Below are 18,131 nucleotides of genomic sequence, written 5' to 3'. Positions count from 1 at the left end.
GCTCACTGAGTCTTTACATAGTCAAAGCATTCCTTTAATTTTGTGTCAGTCACAGTGGTCAGGTGTTCTGCCACTGTGTACTCTTGGTTTAGGGCCAAATCGTTTAATTATTTTCAATGTGTCAAGTAATTATCTTTTGTTTTTCTCATGAGTTGGTTGGGTCTAATTGTGTTGCTGAGGGGACTCTTCTCCAGGTTCATCTCTCTGTAGGTTATGGTTAAGGTTTGGGAATCACTTCCTTTTAGGTGGTTGAAGAATTTAATGGCTATTTTCTGGATTTGGATAATTAGGGGATATCGGCCTAATTCTGCTCTGCATGCATTATTTGTGTTTTTGTACACAAGGATATTTTAGCAGAATTTGTGAATTCTTGTTTGGTGAACGGACCCCAGACCTCACAACCATAAAGGGTTATGGGTTTTTATAACTGATTCCAGTATTTTTTTGCCAGTGTTTTCCATTAGTGTTTTGCAGTCGTCGGCGAATCATCCGGTCACAGATTAATACTTCATATTATCTTGGCTACTTTTCATTTAGAAGTTTTAATTTGATATGCATCTTCTAGTGATCTATTGATAGGACAGGTGCCTGACAGTCAAATCGAGCGATGACGGGGAAACGCGGTCTGTCTGTCCGGCCTCCTGGTACAGTTTGTGTGCTCTGTGATTGGTTGCTGTCAAATTTGTTTTTCAAGAAGGGAGAGTACGATGCTTGTGAATTTGCACGTCACATGTAATGTAAGTGGTAACGATGAGTCAAATTATTGTTCTCTGCCACAGTCATTTATTGTTTTTCACATCTTTCCTATAGCCAGCCACGCAGAGTTGTGGTGCTATATAGGCCACTTATTGTGCTTTGACAACTGAACAGCAAGTGTTGACTAGTTTATAAAAGGTGTAGAACTGACTGAATAAAGTAACCTCCTATATCCCTTTGCCATTCATAAATAATGCAGCGTGGTTCTACTGTATGTCCAAGGTTCCCAGGTTTCCTATCCTGGGACAAGGTTCCCAGGTTTCCTATCCTGGGACAAGGTTCCCAGGTTTCCTATCCTGGGACAAGGTTCCCAGGTTTCCTATCCTGGGACAAGGTTCCCAGGTTTCCTATCCTGGGACAAGGTTCCCAGGTTTCCTATCCTGGGACAAGGTTCCCAGGTTTCCTATCCTGGGACAAGGTTCCCAGGTTTCCTATCCTGGGACAAGGTTCCCAGGTTTCCTATCCTGGGACAAGGTTCCCAGGTTTCCTATCCTGGGACAAGGTTCCCAGGTTTCCTATCCCGGGACAAGGTTCCTAGGTTTCCTATCCTGGGACAAGGTTTCCTATCCCGGGACAAGGTTCCCAGGTTTCCTATCCCGGGACAAGGTTCCCAGGTTTCCTATCCCGGGACAAGGTTCCCAGGTTTCCTATCCCGGGACAAGGTTCCCAGGTTTCCTATCCCGGGACAAGGTTCCCAGGTTTCCTATCCCGGGACAAGGTTCCCAGGTTTCCTGTCCCGGGACAAGGTTCCCAGGTTTCCTGTCCCGGGACAAGGTTCCCAGGTTTCCTGTCCCGGGACAAGGTTCCCAGGTTTCCTGTCCCGGGACAAGGTTCCCAGGTTTCCTGTCCCGGGACAAGGTTCCCAGGTTTCCTGTCCCGGGACAAGGTTCCCAGGTTTCCTGTCCCGGGACAAGGTTCCCAGGTTTCCTGTCCCGGGACAAGGTTCCCAGGTTTCCTGTCCCGGGACAAGGTTCCCAGGTTTCCTGTCCCGGGACAAGGTTCCCAGGTTTCCTGTCCCGGGACAAGGTTCCCAGGTTTCCTGTCCCGGGACAAGGTTCCCAGGTTTCCTGTCCCGGGACAAGGTTTCCAGGTTTCCTGTCCCGGGACAAGGTTCCTAGGTTTCCTGTCCCGGGACAAGGTTCCCAGGTTTCCTGTCCCGGGACAAGGTTCCCAGGTTTCCTGTCCCGGGACAAGGTTCCCAGGTTTCGTGTCCCGGGACAAGGTTCCCAGGTTTCGTGTCCCGGGACAAGGTTCCCAGGTTTCGTGTCCCGGGACAAGGTTCCCAGGTTTCGTGTCCCGGGACAAGGTTCCCAGGTTTCGTGTCCCGGGACAAGGTTCCCAGGTTTCGTGTCCCGGGACAAGGTTCCCAGGTTTCGTGTCCCGGGACAAGGTTCCCAGGTTTCGTGTCCCGGGACAAGGTTCCCAGGTTTCGTGTCCCGGGACAAGGTTCCCAGGTTTCGTGTCCCGGGACAAGGTTCCCAGGTTTCCTGTCCCGGGACAAGGTTCCCAGGTTTCCTGTCCTGGGCGCATAGGCCACTGACTCTGGTCTCATCAGTCAGTGTAGCCTACCAAATTGCGTCGGTGAGAGCGCTGTTCATTTTGCTCCCTAATTTGCACGATGCCAGGCTAACTTCTAGGCTGTCAAATACCTCCACGATGAGACGGTAGCTTCAGTCTCTACGAAGTCTTTGTTAACAAAATAATAACTCCGTTATAAGATGAAATTAAAAACTCAGTCGGTTTTGGTTTTGTTCTACTTTTATCGTCTTTTATCGGTTTTCTTCACCAACACCGATAATGTCTCTCCTTCCTTTTTTCAACGTCTTTCTCCCTCAGGCCTCCTCCTGTTTACCAGGTCAATTCTCCCATTGGCCACAGCTTAACAAAAGCTACCTTATTGGTCAAAACTTAAACTTAAAAGTAAACCAACCTATTCACTTGTACATTAAATATTTCTTCAAAACAAATGCATTAACGACATTATAATACAGGAGTTCTCCGGGGTAGCTTTTTTAATTTTTAACTAACGACATACCACTGACTGAGTAAAGCCAGTGTGTCTATGTATGCAGATGACTCAACACTCAACACGTCAGCTACTACAGCGACTGAAATGTTTGCAACACTCAACAAAGAGCTGCAGTTAGTTTCAGAGTGGGTGTCAAGGAATAAGTTAGTCCTAAATATTGTATTTGGAACAAAACACTCACTAAACCTCAACTAAATATTGTAAATAATAATGTGGAAATTGAGCAAGTTAAGAACTGGAGTAACCCTGGATTATAAACTGTCATGGTCAAAACATATTGATAGAACAGTAGCGAAGATGGGGAGAAGTCTGTCCATAATAAAGCGCTGCTCTACCTTCTTAACAACACTATCAACAAGGCAGGTCCTACAGGCCCTAGTTTCTACCTTCTTAACAACACTATCAACAAGGCAGGTCCTACAGGCCGTAGTTTCTACCTTCTTAACAACACTATCAACAAGGCAGGTCCTACAGGCCCTAGTTTCTACCTTCTTAACAACACTATCAACAAGGCAGGTCCTACAGGCCCTAGTTTCTACCTTCTTAACAACACTATCAACAAGGCAGGTCCTACAGGCCCTAGTTTTGTCACACCTGGACTACTGTTCAGTCGTGTGGTCAGGTGCCACAAAAAAGGACTTAGGAAAATTGAAATTGGCTCAGAACAGGGCAGCACGGCTGGCCCATGGATGTACACAGAGCTAATATTAATAATATACATGTTAATCTCTCCTGGCTGAAAGTAGAGGAGAGATTGGCTTCTTCACTACTTTTATTTATGAGAGGTATTGACATGTTGAATGCACGAGCTGTCTGTTTAAACTACTGGCACACAGCTCAGACACCCACGCATACCCCACAAGACATTCCACAAGAGGTCTCTTCCAGAACAGACTATGGGAGGCACACAGCTCAGACACCCATGCATACCCCACAAGACATGCCACAAGAGGTCTCTTCCAGAACAGACTATGGGAGGCACACAGCTCAGACACCCATGCATACCCCACAAGACATGCCACAAGAGGTCTCTTCCAGAACAGACTATGGGAGGCACACAGCTCAGACACCCATGCATACCCCACAAGACATGCCACAAGAGGTCTCTTCCAGAACAGACTATGGGAGGCACACAGCTCAGACACCCATGCATACCCCACAAGGCATGCCACAAGAGGTCTTCTCACAGTCCCCAGTCCAGAACAGACTATAGGAGGCACACAGCTCAGACACCCATGCATACCCCACAAGACATTCCACAAGAGGTCTTCTCACAGTCCCCAAGTCCAGAACAGACTATGGGAGGCACACAGCTCAGACACCCATGCATACCCCACAAGACATTCCACAAGAGGTCTTCTCACAGTCCCCAAGTCCAGAACAGACTATGGGAGGCACACAGCTCAGACACCCATGCATACCCCACAAGACATGCCACAAGAGGTCTCTTCCAGAACAGACTATGGGAGGCACACAGTACTACATGGAACTCTCATCAAGTAACTGACGCAAGCAGTAAAATGTAGATTTAAAAAACACCTTATGGAACTGCGGGGACTGTGAAGCAACACAAACATAGGCATAGACACATGTACACAGTGGGGCAAAAAAGTATTTAGTCAGCCACCAATTGTGTAAGTTCTCCCACTTAAAAAGATGAGAGGCCTGTAATTGTCATCATAGGTACACTTCAACTAGACAGACAAAATGAGAGAAAAAAATCCAGAAAATCACATTGTAGGATTTTTTATGAATTTATTTGCAAATTATGGTGGAAAATATGTATTTTTCATGGGAATCCATGATAAATACAAATACAGGAGAAACTCGATCATATTTTAAATCTAATACCAATTAATTATAACAAGTAGACTCTACTTGGTTTTAACAAGGGTATTACAGGTAAAATAGCTTTATTTTTTATTTTGTGAGCAGGAACACAATGAACAATGAGCCAGATGTTTCACCTGGTTTATAAAAGTGAAACGTAAAGTATCAAAGTATTCAGACCCTTTGCTGTGAGACTTGTAAATTGAGCTCAGGTGCATCCTGTTTCTGTAGATCATCCTTGATATTACTACAACTTGATTGGAGTCCACCTGTGGATATTTAAATTGTATTGACATGATTTGGAAAAGCACACACCTGTCTATATCAGGTCCTACAGTTGACAGTGCATGTCAGAGCAAAAACCAAGCCATGAAGTTGAAGGAATTGTAGACCTCCGAGACAGGATTGTGTTGAGGCACAGATCTGAGGAAGGGTACCAAAAATTGTCTGCAGCATTTAAGGTCCCCAAGAACACAGTGGCCTCCATCATTCTTCAATGGAAGAAGTTTGGAACCACCAAGACTCTTCCTAGAGCTGGCCGCCCGGCCAAACTGAGCAATCAGAGGAGAAGGGCCTTGGTCAGGGAGGTGACCAAGAACCCGATGGTCACTCTGACAGAGCTCTAGAGTTCCTCTGTGGAGATGGGAGAACCTTCCAGAAGTACAACCATCTCTGCAGCACTCCACCAATCAGGCCTTTATGGTAGTGGCTAGACGGAAGCCTCTGTTCATCAAGGATCTCTCCTCACATGACAGCCTGCTTGGAGTTTGTCTGGAGGAAACTTACCACCATCCCTACGGTGAAGTGTGGTGGCTGCAGCATCATCCTGTTGCGATGTTTTGCAGGGACTAGGAGACCAGTCAGGATGAACTGAGCAAAGTTATAGAGAGATCCTTGATGAAAACCTGCTTCCGAGCGCTCAGGACCTCTGACTGGGGAGAAGGTTTATAAAGTCTGACTGACTTACATGAGAGATTTTTCCTGGCACCTGAAAATGTATATTTTTTAAAAAATCACGGATAATTACAAAAAGTACTCTGATCATAATCGTGTCAAGATAATTGCCCATATGTTATGATACTCGTCTTGTCTATCACAGCCATTAAACTCTAACTGTTTTCGTCACCATTAGCCTCATTGTGAAATTCCTGAACAGTTTTCCGCCAGTATCTTTGTCGTGACTGGGTGTATTGATACACCATCCAAAGTGTAATTTAATAACTTCACCATGCTCAAAGGGATATTCAATGTCAGTGTTTTTATTTTACACATCTACCAATAGGTGCCTTTTGCGAGGCATTGGAAAACCTCTCTGGTCTTTGTGTTTGAAATTCATTGCTCGACTGAGGGATTTTACATTTATCTGTATGTGTGGGGTACCAAGATGAGGTAGGCATTTTAGAAACCATGTTGAACACTTATTCATGCAACATTTCAGCTTTTCAATTTTGATAAATTTGTAAAAATGTCTAAACAATTTCACTTTGACATTATAGGGTATTGTGTGTAGGCCAGTGACCCCTTGACTTTTTCCATCTTTCATTCAGTTACAGCCTTATTCTAAAATGGATTAAATGAAAAACAATTGTTCTACACACAATACCCCATAATGACAGATTTGTAGATTGTTGTTGTTGCAACATCAAAAAAAGAAAGATCACAAGCAGCATACTGTTCAGCTCCCATCTGAAGGCTGGGTGCATTTAGTTTGCCTTCTACTGTAGATCGCTAAAGTATCCTAATGATTACTCTTCCTTAATTCAAATATATCGACACAAGACCTAAAAGATGGTTTGGTATGGTTCAGAAACTTGGAACCAAGCTCAATATATCAGTGTAGCCTGTTTCTGCCTGGACTTGTTGAAATATCTTCACGCCTTGAAAAAAAACCATCCAGGCTTTTTTTATTTAAAAAAAGACACCGAGGATATTTTGGAAAAAACGTATCCTGTCTGAATCGTCCTCTGGGGTAGTAAATACATAACCAACGTAACACTAGTCCCATGCCAATAGGACTTCTAATAGCATATTCTAACGTTTGTAATTGGTCATATGTTTTTGCTGTTTGTTCTTTGATTTAAAAAATTGGAGAAGTGGTTTATCCATCTGTTTCTTGTGCTCGCTCTCCTCTGTCTCTCTCTCTTCCTCTCACTTTCTCTCCCCTCTCTCAGGTCTCCTCAGGTCGGTTTCCTTCGGTTTCTCCACCTACTCTCCTCCTTCGATTGGAGAAATAACCCCCTGGTTGTCAACCTCAACAGCCAGCTCACCGGTGAGCACACACACAATGTGGATTATAATGTATCTTACACAACAATGTGCATCAAATCATACTCATGCAGCAGTATATAAAGACCCCATAACATCTCTCTCCTTCCTTCTGTCCTGTCCACTCTGTCCTGTTCTCCCTTATCCTACCCCTCTTTCTCCTTCCTACTGTCCTGTCCACTCTGTCCTGTTCTCCCTTATCCTACCCCTCTTTCTCCTTCCTACTGTCCTGTCCACTCTGTCCTGTTCTCCCTTATCCTACCCCTCTTTCTCCTTCCTTCTGTCCTGTCCTCCCTTATCCTACCCCTCTTTCTCCTCCCGTCTGTCCTGTCCACTCTGTCCTGTTCTCCCTTATCCTACCCCTCTTTCTCCTTCCTTCTGTCCTGTCCTCCCTTATCCTACCCCTCTTTCTCCTCCCGTCTGTCCTGTCCACTCTGTCCTGTTCTCCCTTATCCTACCCCTCTTTCTCCTTCCTTCTGTCCTGTCCTCCCTTATCCTACCCCTCTTTCTCCTTCCTACTGTCCTGTCCTCCCTTATCCTACCCCTCTTTCTCCTTCCTACTGTCCTGTCCTCCCTTATCCTACCCCTCTTTCTCCTTCCTACTGTCCTGTCCTCCCTTATCCTACCCCTCTTTCTCCTTCCTACTGTCCTGTCCTCCCTTATCCTACCCCTCTTTCTCCTTCCTACTGTCCTGTCCTCCCTTATCCTACCCCTCTTTCTCCTTCCTACTGTCCTGTCCTCCCTTATCCTACCCCTCTTTCTCCTTCCTTCTGTCCTGTCCTCCCTTATCCTACCCCTCGTTCTCCTCCCGTCTGTCCTGTCCACTCTGTCCTGTTCTCCCTTATCCTACCCCTCTTTCTCCTTCCTAATGTCCTGTCCACTCTGTCCTGTTCTCCCTTATCCTACCCCTCTTTCTCCTCCCGTCTGTCCTGTCCACTCTGTCCTGTTCTCCCTTATCCTACCCCTCTTTCTCCTTCCTTCTGTCCTGTCCTCCCTTATCCTACCCCTCTTTCTCCTTCCTACTGTCCTGTCCTCCCTTATCCTACCCCTCTTTCTCCTTCCTACTGTCCTGTCCTCCCTTATCCTACCCCTCTTTCTCCTTCCTTCTGTCCTGTCCTCCCTTATCCTACCCCTCGTTCTCCTTCCTACTGTCCTGTCCACTCTGTCCTGTCCTCCCTTATCCTACCCCTCTTTCTCCTTCCCTCTGTCCTGTCCACTCTGTCCTGTTCTCCCTTATCCTACCCCTCTTTCTCCTTCCCTCTGTCCTGTCCACTCTGTCCTGTTCTCCCTTATCCTACCCCTCTTTCTCCTCCCGTCTGTCCTGTCCACCCCTCTGTCCTTCCCTCTGTCTCCACTCTGTCCTGTCCTCCCTTATCCTACCCCTCTTTGTCCTTCCCTCTGTCTTGTCCACTCTGTCCTGTCCTCCCTTATCCTACCCCTCTTTGTCCTTCCCTCTGTCTTGTCCACTCTGTCCTGTCCTCCCTTATCCTACCCACTCTTATCCTACCCTCCTCCCGTCTGTCCTTCCACTCTGTCCTGTTCTCCCTGTCCTACCCCTCTTTGTCCTTCCCTCTGTCTTGTCCATGCTCTCTCCTCCCGTCTGTCCTGTCCACTCTGTCCTGTTCTCCCTTATCCTACCCCTCTTTCTCCTTCCCTCTGTCTTGTCCACGCTCTCTCCTCCCGTCTGTCCTGTCCACTCTGTCCTGTTCTCCCTTATCCTACCCCTCTTTGTCCTTCCCTCTGTCTTGTCCACGCTCTCTCCTCCGCTCTGTCCTGTTCTTTGCTGTAGCTGCTGACTACACTGAGATCAAGAATGACTTCATAGCCTCCAGAGAGTCTCTGCCTGTTATGTTCATGGCCACACCCAACGACAAGAAGGTCTCCATTTGGACCAAGCAGGCTCCCACTGTGCAGGTCAGAACACACACATGCAGTACATTCACCAGTATGTCACTTCCAATATCTTATTTGTGCAGCACATTGTACACAGCATAGTAACAGAAGAGGCATACACAGAAACGGAGGGAAAAATAAGAAAAAGGAATTCAAACTTTTCAATTGACTCTCACACTGTCTAGGACAGGCCATGTTCTTGCCAGTCTCTATATTAAACAGCATAGTCAATTGTTGGCTTCTGAGAGTATGAAATATACTTACGTCACTGACGGAGAGAGGGTAATGTATAACATTTACAATATGGCAGAATATGTTATTGTTAGCCATCAGGGATCTTATGGGAGGGATCCTCTGGGAGGAGAAGAGACACAGTCTAGTACCAATCACCATGACAGCCTTGAGTTGGGGAGGAGTGAGCACTTTGGGGTAGAGGTCAGATGAAGTGAGGAAGAACAGATATCACAAAATGTCTGTCTAGCAACAGAGATGCATTGGCGGGGGCGTATGCCTTATGGCTAATGAGACATGGTGTGATGAAAGAAACATACAGGAACTCAAATCCTTCTGTTCACCTGATTATAGAATTCCTCACAATCAAATGTCGACCGCATTATCTACCAAGAGAATTCTCTTCGATTATAATCACAGCCGTATATATTCCCCCCCAAGCAGACACATCGATGGCTCTGAACAAACTTTATTTGACTCTTTGCAAACTGGAATCCATTTATCCAGAGGCTGCATTCATTGTAGCTGGGGATTTTAACAAGGCTAATCTGAAAACAAGACTCCTTAAATTTTATCAGCATATCGATTGCGCAACCAGGGGTGGAAAAACCTTGGATCATTGTTACTCTTAACTTCCGCGACGCATATAAGGCCCTGCCCCGCCCTCCTTTCGGAAAAGCTGACCACGACTCTATTTTGTTGATCCCTGCCTACAGACAGAAACTAAAACAAGAGGCTCACACGCTGAGGTCTGTCCACCGCTGGTCCGACCAAGCTGACTCCACACTCCAAGACTGCTTCCATCACGTGTACTGGGATATGTTTCGTATTGCGTCAGATAACAACATTGCCGAATACGCTGATTCGGTGTGCGAATTCATTAGAACGTGCGTTGAAGATGTCGTTCCCATAGCAACGATTAAAACATACCCTAACCAGAAACCGTGGATTGATGGCAGCATTCGTGTGAAACTGAAAGTGCGAACCACTGCTTTTAATCAGGGCAAGGTGACTGGTAACATGACCGTATACAAACAGTGTAACTATTCCCTCTGCAAGGCTATCAAACAAGCTAAGCGTCACTATAGAGACAAAGTAGAATCTCAATTCAACGGCTCAGACACAAGAGGTATGTGGCAGGGTCTACAGTCAATCACGGACTACAAGAAGAAAACCAGCCCAGTCACGGACCAGGATGTCTTGCTCCGAGGCAGACGAAATAACTTTTTTGCCCGCTTTGAGGACAATACATTGCCACTGACACAGCCTGCAACGAAAACATGCGGACTCTCCTTCACTGCAGCCGAGGTGAGTAAGCCATTTAAACGTGTTAACCCTCGCAAGGCTGCAGGCCAGACGGCATCCCCAGCCGTGTCCTCAGAGCATGCGCAGACCAGCTGGCCGGTGTGTTTACGGACATATTCAGTCAATCCCTATACCAGTCTGCTGTCCCCACATGCTTCAAGAGGGCCACCATTGTTCCTGTTCCCAAGAAAGCTAAGGTAACTGAGCTAAACGACTACCGCCCGTAGCACTCACTTCCGTCATCATGAAGTGCTTTGAGAGACGAGTCAAGGACCATATCACCTCCACCCTACCTGACACCCTAGACCCACTCCAATTTGCTTACCACCCCAATAGGTCCACAGACGATGCAATCTCAACCACACTGCACACTGCCCTAACCCATCTGGACAAGAGGAATAGCTATGTGAATACCTATGTGAGAATGCTGTTCATCGACAACATAAGGTGAATGCACCAATTTGTAAGTCGCTCTGGATAAGAGCGTCTGCTAAATGACTTGAATGCCGAGCTTACATTACATTTAACACCATAGTACCCTCCAAGCTCGTCATCAAGCTCGAGATCCTGGGTCTCGACCCCGCCCTGTGCAACTGGGAACTGGACTTCCTGACGGGCCGCCCCCAGGTGGTGAGGGTAGGCAACAACATCTCCACCCCGCTGATCCTCAACACTGGGGCCCCACAAGGGTGCGTTCTGAGCCCTCTCCTGTACTCCCTGTTCACCCACGACTGCGTGGCCACGCACGCCTCCAACTCAATCATCAAGTTTGCGGACGACACAACAGTGTAGGCTTGATTACCAACAACGACGAGACGGCCTACAGGGAGGAGGTGAGGGCCCTCGGAGTGTGGTGTCAGGAAAATAACCTCACACTCAACGTCAACAAAACTAAGGAGATGATTGTGGACTTCAGGAAACAGCAGAGGGAACACCCCCCTATGGAACAGTAGTGGAGAGGGTAGTAAGTTTTAAGTTCCTCGGCATACACATCACAGACAAACTGAATTGGTCCACTCACACAGTCAGCATCGTGAAGAAGGCGCAGCAGCGCCTCTTCAACCTCAGGAGGCTGAAGAAATTCGGCTTGTAACCAAAAGCACACACAAACTTCTACAGATGCACAATCGAGAGCATCCTGGCGGGCTGTATCACCGCCTGGTACGGCAACTGCTCCGCACACAACCGTAAGGCTCTCCAGAGGGTAGTGAGGTCTGCACAACGCATCACCGGGGGCAAACTACCTGCCCTCCAGGACACCTAGACCACCCGATGTCACAGGAAGGCCATAAAGATCATCAAGGACATCAACCACCCGAGCCACTGCCTGTTCACCCCTCTATCATCCAGAAGGAGAGGTCAGTACAGGTGCATCAAAGCTGGGACCGAGAGACTGAAAAACAGCTTCTATCTCAAGGCCATCAGACTGTTAAACAGCCACCAATAACATTGAGTGGCTGCTGCCAACACACTGACACTGACTCAACTCCAGCCACTTTAATAATGGGAATTGATGGGAAATTATGTGAAATATATCACTAGCCACTTTAAACAATGCTACCTAATATAATGTTACATACCCTACATTATTCATCTCATATGCATATGTATATACTGTACTCTATCATCTACTGCATCCTTACGTAACACATGTATCACTAGCCACTTTAACTATGCCACTTTGTTTACATACTTAACTCATATGTATATACTGTACTCGATACCATCTACTGTATCTTGCCTATGCTGCTCTGTACCATCACTCATTCATATATCTTTATGTACATATTCTTTATCCCCTTACACTGTGTATAAGACAGTAGTTCTGGAATTGTTAGTTAGATTACTTTTTGGTTATCACTGCATTGTCGGAACTAGAAGCACAAGCATTTCGCTACACTCGCATTAACATCTGCTAACCATGTGTATGTGACAAATAAAATTTGATTTGATTTGTTCAGTGTAGGAGGAGACTCGGCCTAGGAGAAAGGGTTACATATCAGTGCTGGTGTGTGATGTCTCATGCAGTCGTATTGACCCTCTGGGAAGAATAAACTTGGTTTAAGCTTTCATAGTGTCCAAGTTTTTACTCAGAATTAGAACCTAACAGAATATAATGGTAGATGGTAGATGTGACATCATAAACAGCGGAGTAGAAATGAATTGCACGTTCTTGTTAGTCGGCAGTCACACAGTGTCCCAATCCTTGGACTCATCCTCAGAGCATACTGCTGTCCTACATCACACTGGTGACAGATACTCTCATACCGTTATCAATATTACTGATTAGTCAAACTTTTTTAAAAGTCTAAATGCCTGTTGAAATGACTTGTGTCGGATCTCTCACCATAGGCAGCTGACTGTTTCTTTCCTTGAGCCCTTCGTACATCAGCTGATGTCTCAAAGTGCTGTACAGAAACCCAGCCTAAAACCCCAAACAGCAAGCAATGCAGGTGTAGAAGCACGGTGGCTAGGAAAAACTCCCTAGAAAGCAAGACCTCTTGCTTTTTAACCTTTCAAGCACCTTGTAAATCACTCATGTAATGCCATACACATTCAGTTTGTCATGTTATGAAATTAATACAATAATTATATTACATGAATTCAAAATGGCAAAATATTTACCTGAATGCTTCCGTTTTCATTCATGGTGTTCTATCTAGACGAATACAATGGATATGGCTTCAATATTATCAGGGACAACATGATCAAGATGTGCATGTAATGCTCACCAGTTGTTTTTCACTGTCCACTTCCAGTAGGAAAGCAGTTGAAGATCTTGTTTTCATGTCCTCTGTTTGACCGAGTGTGCTGAGAAATATAGCAGCACACAGCAACATGGGGAGGAGATGGAGCTGGCAGCTTCCCATCCTTTTCATGTTGCTTTCCTGCTCCACCTAACCCACTGGATTCCAATGCTCCAAGTAGCTGCTCTCTAGACCTGCCATGTTTTTGTGTCTGTCAGATAATATTGAATTCAATAGGCCTAATGCACGATGTGCAGACCAACTAACCTGTGTGTTTGCGGCATCTGTCAGGTCACTTTCTCAATGATGGCAAAGGTCCACTTCATTTTGAATGTCTGCAGTGTTCCAACTGTGAATGTACAAAGGCTGCGGGGTAGCTGGTGGAATGATTGGAATATGCCCAAGGACACTGCACTTTTCACTTGCGTAATCAAACGATTGATCGAGAGGCTGAGCACTTTTTGACAGAACAGCTTATAATGGAGCTCTGTGCACATGTTTTTACAGCCCGATGTTCTCACTAAGATGCCCATCCTTGACAATGTACCAGATCTGTGTGATGGAGTCTGGTGTTTCGACAGAGTAAACCTAGCTATTCGATAGAACTCAAACTGTCCTTAGCTGACTCATTCACAGTATTGACCCTAGAGCTGTTTAAACCACAGGTGAGGATATTTCTGAATGAGGAGTTTCAAACATATCTCTTTACGGACAACTGACAATGGTTTGGTAGGATCACTCTCACTATGCTGGCCAGTATCAGGTGTGGGTTATTGAGGGGTTTGTCTCTGTGTGCTCAGATGTTGCAGCGTGTGGTGATGGTGGCTGCAGAGAGCCTGAAGATCCTAGAACCTCAGCTGATGGACACCAGCCAGATACAGGACGTCAGGGTCAGTCATTCAGTCGCTCTTAAAACTACCACTCTCATGCATAATTGTATAATGTTTTTCTTCATTTCCCCAAAATTATTCCATTGTCAAACCTACTGTAATGTACATTCCATCATTACCATTCCTTCTCTCTGTGTTTCTGTACACACGCAGGTGGTCATGCGGCCTCCATTGGATCCCTATGATGTCCTGATCCACCTGAGCCCCAAGCAGGTGCCCTTACTGAGCCAGGCAGTGGACCCGCCTCATGCCACCTTCAGCAGGGGCATCCTGGCTGGCAAAGTGGCCAACAGTGGAGGGGCACTACCCGTCATCGACTTCAACCCCGTCACCCACTACCTGGCAGAGCTCAGGGTAAGTACCTGTGTGGTGCTCAATGGGCTCTGGCTTGCTGGTTTTCTTTAGAAGCAGAAAGACAACGTCTAGGTTTTTCCTGACATGCAGTTTGCCATTTATTTCTAGTGGCCTCGTGCAGCCAGATCTACTGCCTTGTGTATGTAGGTTTCAGACCATGTAGTTCTTGTCATATTTACTCAAGTGGGCTAAAGGCCTTCCATTTTAAACCTGTCTGCTTATCTTTCCCAGGATGCATTTGGAGACCTGGCTCTGTTCTTCTATGACCCCTATGGCGGCACTGTGATCGCGGTGTTATGGAAACCCAAAGCCTTCACCACACTGCCGTTCAAGGTAAAGACCGGAAGTCACAGAACGTGTCTTATTTTCCCTCTCTATTTTCTTATTCATTTCTTTATGTGTGTCCCTCTGGAACAGACCTCCCAGATGGTGGCTCGTCGTGTGGAGGTGAGTGGGGAGGAGGCTCACACTGTCCCCAACGTGGAGGCCATCCTGGAGGATTTCAGGGTCATGGGCCAGGGCCTGGTGAAGTCGGTGGAGCCAAGGACGGAGAGATGGGTGGTGTAGTGTAGAATGAGGTCACACACACCCCCACTCATACATGTACCATGATCATATTTTAACTTGCACAATCAAGTTTGACTTTAAATTAATTCGCCATAGCCAGCAACTTTCTTAGTGCAAAGGTTGCATGTTCAGATCTCATCACGGACAACTTTAGCATTTTAGCTAACTTTGCAACTACTTGGTATGTTAGCTAACCTTAACCGTTTAACCTAACTCCTAACCTAGCTAACATTAGCCACCTAGCAATCTAGCTAACGTTAGCCGTAACAAATTGGAATTGGTCACATATCATACGTATTGCAAATTTGTAACATATTGTAGGAATCATAATTCGTAACATGAAATGGATGGACTTCAACAAATGAATAATACCATATGAAAAGTGAATTTACTTTTACTATGCTATGTTTACCCCTGAGTACAGCTTGAACACATTTAATTTTCTATCGAAGTCTGTTATCAAAACAAGTCTAGGAGATTTATTGGGTAGGAGAAATGTTGTAAGAAACTAACCATGTCTTTGTTTTTGCTGGTTCTTCACCCAGTCTTATAAAAAAAACGAGTATTCTCAAGCTGGTCTGTGTTACTGTTTCATCTGGGAGGGTAAATACTGACAGCATGATGCAGTAGCAGTGAACTGTCCCTATGGTATTCCCCATAGTGTAAAAGCAGTCTAGTTGAGATGATGTATCCTGACCAACAGGGGGTGCTTCACCCTATCTATGAAAGTAGAACATAAACTTAAAGGCTCGGCATGGTCAATCCGCATCTGCATCCGCCATGCAGCATTTACGGTGATACGATGTTTGCAGAGGTCAGGGCATTCATACGTGTGCTTTGCAGAGCTGTTGTGAAGGAAGTGAGTTTGTGCTCATATAGGACCTACTGTCAACTAGTCATGTCAATGCAGAGCTTTATGGAGCCCTATGAGTTGTTATAAAAAATTTGAGAGGCTCCGTGGAAGTGCGGTATGGAGCTCAATTTGGCCTCTGTGTGCCTACGGCGGCTCCGCAAATGCTCACACCGTTCATGCACCTTGGGCCACATTTTCGTATTAAGCATACGTTTTCTCTTAGAGTACAGCCAGGCATGCCTGAGCATGACTGACTAGGCTACACCCTCCCCTGCTCCTGGGAAGAAACCTGGGGACTCATAAGTAACATGAAGTGTCATTACTCTGGCCGTTTGGGTGTAACGATTACCATTTGATGTAGCGTAGAAGTACGTTCTCACTGGTTTCATAATTGCAGAGCTGCCCAATATCGCCTCGGCGTTAAATTCCAAAGGGCTTGCATATTCTTTCACAACTGCAAAATGGGTACGAGTTAAAAATCAAATAATTCCAAAAATTGAACGCCCTGCTTGCTTTACCTTATTTACACATCATAGTGAGTGTAAATAAAGCATAAATAACACAAGTGTTTGTTTATTTTTATGAACCTCTTACCTATTTTACAGTTGCAAAATAATACGCAATATTCTATAGAAGCAAAAAGACACCGTCTGGGTTTTTCCTGACCTGCAGTTTGCCATTTATTTCTCGTGGCCTCGTGCAGCCAGGGCTATTGCCAGTGCCTTGCACAAGTTTTTATCCCCCTTTCTGTTTTTCCTATTTTGTTTCATTACAGCCTGTAATTTAAGAAGAAACTTCCGGCGCCGACTGAGATGGCCGCCTCGCTTCGAGTTCCTAGGAAACTATGCAGTTTTTTGTTTTTTTTACGTGTTATTTCTTACATTAGTACCCCAGGTCATCTTAGGTTTCATTACATACAGTCGAGAAGAACTACTGAATATAAGATCAGCGTCAACTCACCATCAGTACGACCAAGAATATGTTTTCCGCGACGCGGATCCTGTGTTCTGCCTTACAAACAGGACAACGGAATGGATCGCATGCAGCGACCCAAGGAAACGACTCCGAAAAAGAGGGAAACGCGGCGGTGTTCTGGTCAGACTCCGAAAAAGGGCACATCGCGCACCACTTCCCAGTATTCTTCTTGCCAATGTCCAGTCTCTCGACAACAAGGTTGATGAAATCCGAGCAAGGGTGGCATTCCAGAGGGACATCAGAGACTGCAACGTTCTTTGCTTTACGGAGACATGGCTTACTGGGAAAACGCTATCCAGGGCGGTGCAGCCAACGGGTTTCTCCACGCATCGCGCCGACAGAAACAAACATCTATCTGGTAAGAAGAGTGGCGGGCGTATGCCTCATGACTAACGGGACATGGTGTGATGAAGGAAACATACAGGAACTCAAATCCTTCTGTTCACCTGATTTAGAATTCCTCACAATCAAATGTAGACCGTCTTCGATTATAATCACAGCCGTATATATCCCCCCCCCAAGCAGACACATCGATGGCTCTGAACGAACTTTATTTAACTCTTTGCAAACTGGAAAACATTTATCCGGAGGCTGCATTCATTGTAGCTGGGGATTTTAACAAAGCCAATCTGAAAACAAGACTCCCTAAATTTTATCAGCATATCGATTGCGCAACCAGGGGTGGTAAAACCTTGGATCATTGTTACTCTAACTTCCGCGTGGCCCTGCCCCGCCCCCTTTCGGAAAAGCTGACCACGACTCCATTTTGCTGATCCCTGCCTACAGGCAGAAATTAAAACAAGAGGCTCCCACGCTGAGGTCTGTCCAACGCTGGTCAGACCAAGCTGACTCTACACTCCAAGACTGCTTCCATCACGCCTGGGACATGTTTCTTGCGTTGGGAATTTGACGAATACGCTGATTCGGTGTGCGAGTTCATTAGAACGTGCGTCGAAGATGTCGTTCCCATAGCAACGATAAAAACATTCCCTAACCAGAAACCGTGGATTGATTTCGCGTGAAACTGAAAGCGACGAACCACTGCTTTTAATCAGGGCAAGGTGTCTGGCAACATGACTGAATACAACAGTGCAGCTATTCCTCCGTAAGGCTATTAAACAAGCTAAGCGTCAGTACAGAGACAAAGTGGAATCTCAATTCAATGGCTCAGACACAAGAGGCATGTGGCAGGGTCTACAGTCAATCACGGACTACAAGATGAAATCCAGCCCAGTCACGGACCAGGATGTCTTGCTCCCAGGCAGACTAAATAACTTTTTTGCCCGCTTTGAGGACAATTGACACGGCCTGCAACGGAAACATGCGGTCTCTCCTTCACTGCAGCCGAAGTAAGACATTTAAACGTGTTAACCCTCGCAAGGCTGCAGGCCCAGACGGCATCCCCAGCCGCGCCCTCAGAGCATGCGCAGACCAGC

At 46.0% G+C, this 18,131-nt stretch overlaps 1 protein-coding gene across 1 annotated transcript in view; it reads left to right on the top strand.

The window, feature by feature from the left end:
• The window catches only part of nol6 (nucleolar protein 6 (RNA-associated)), a 31,272-nt gene extending 15,833 nt beyond the window's left edge, over positions 1 to 15,439 (top strand). Inside the window, exons 21-26 of the mRNA XM_046348016.1 lie at positions 6,787 to 6,884; positions 8,670 to 8,794; positions 13,857 to 13,946; positions 14,100 to 14,300; positions 14,532 to 14,633; positions 14,718 to 15,439. Of these exons, the coding sequence (XP_046203972.1) occupies positions 6,787 to 6,884; positions 8,670 to 8,794; positions 13,857 to 13,946; positions 14,100 to 14,300; positions 14,532 to 14,633; positions 14,718 to 14,867 (766 nt within the window). The 3' untranslated portion in view covers positions 14,868 to 15,439. The remainder of the gene's footprint in view (positions 1 to 6,786; positions 6,885 to 8,669; positions 8,795 to 13,856; positions 13,947 to 14,099; positions 14,301 to 14,531; positions 14,634 to 14,717) is intronic.
• The last annotated feature ends 2,692 nt before the right edge of the window (positions 15,440 to 18,131 follow it).

This window comes from Oncorhynchus gorbuscha, linkage group LG04 (genome assembly GCF_021184085.1).
Source record: "Oncorhynchus gorbuscha isolate QuinsamMale2020 ecotype Even-year linkage group LG04, OgorEven_v1.0, whole genome shotgun sequence".
In the NCBI taxonomy this organism is placed as follows: domain Eukaryota; kingdom Metazoa; phylum Chordata; class Actinopteri; order Salmoniformes; family Salmonidae; genus Oncorhynchus; species Oncorhynchus gorbuscha.
The sequence above is the reverse complement of the archived record's forward strand: the minus strand, read 5'-3'. Positions and strand labels throughout refer to the sequence as shown.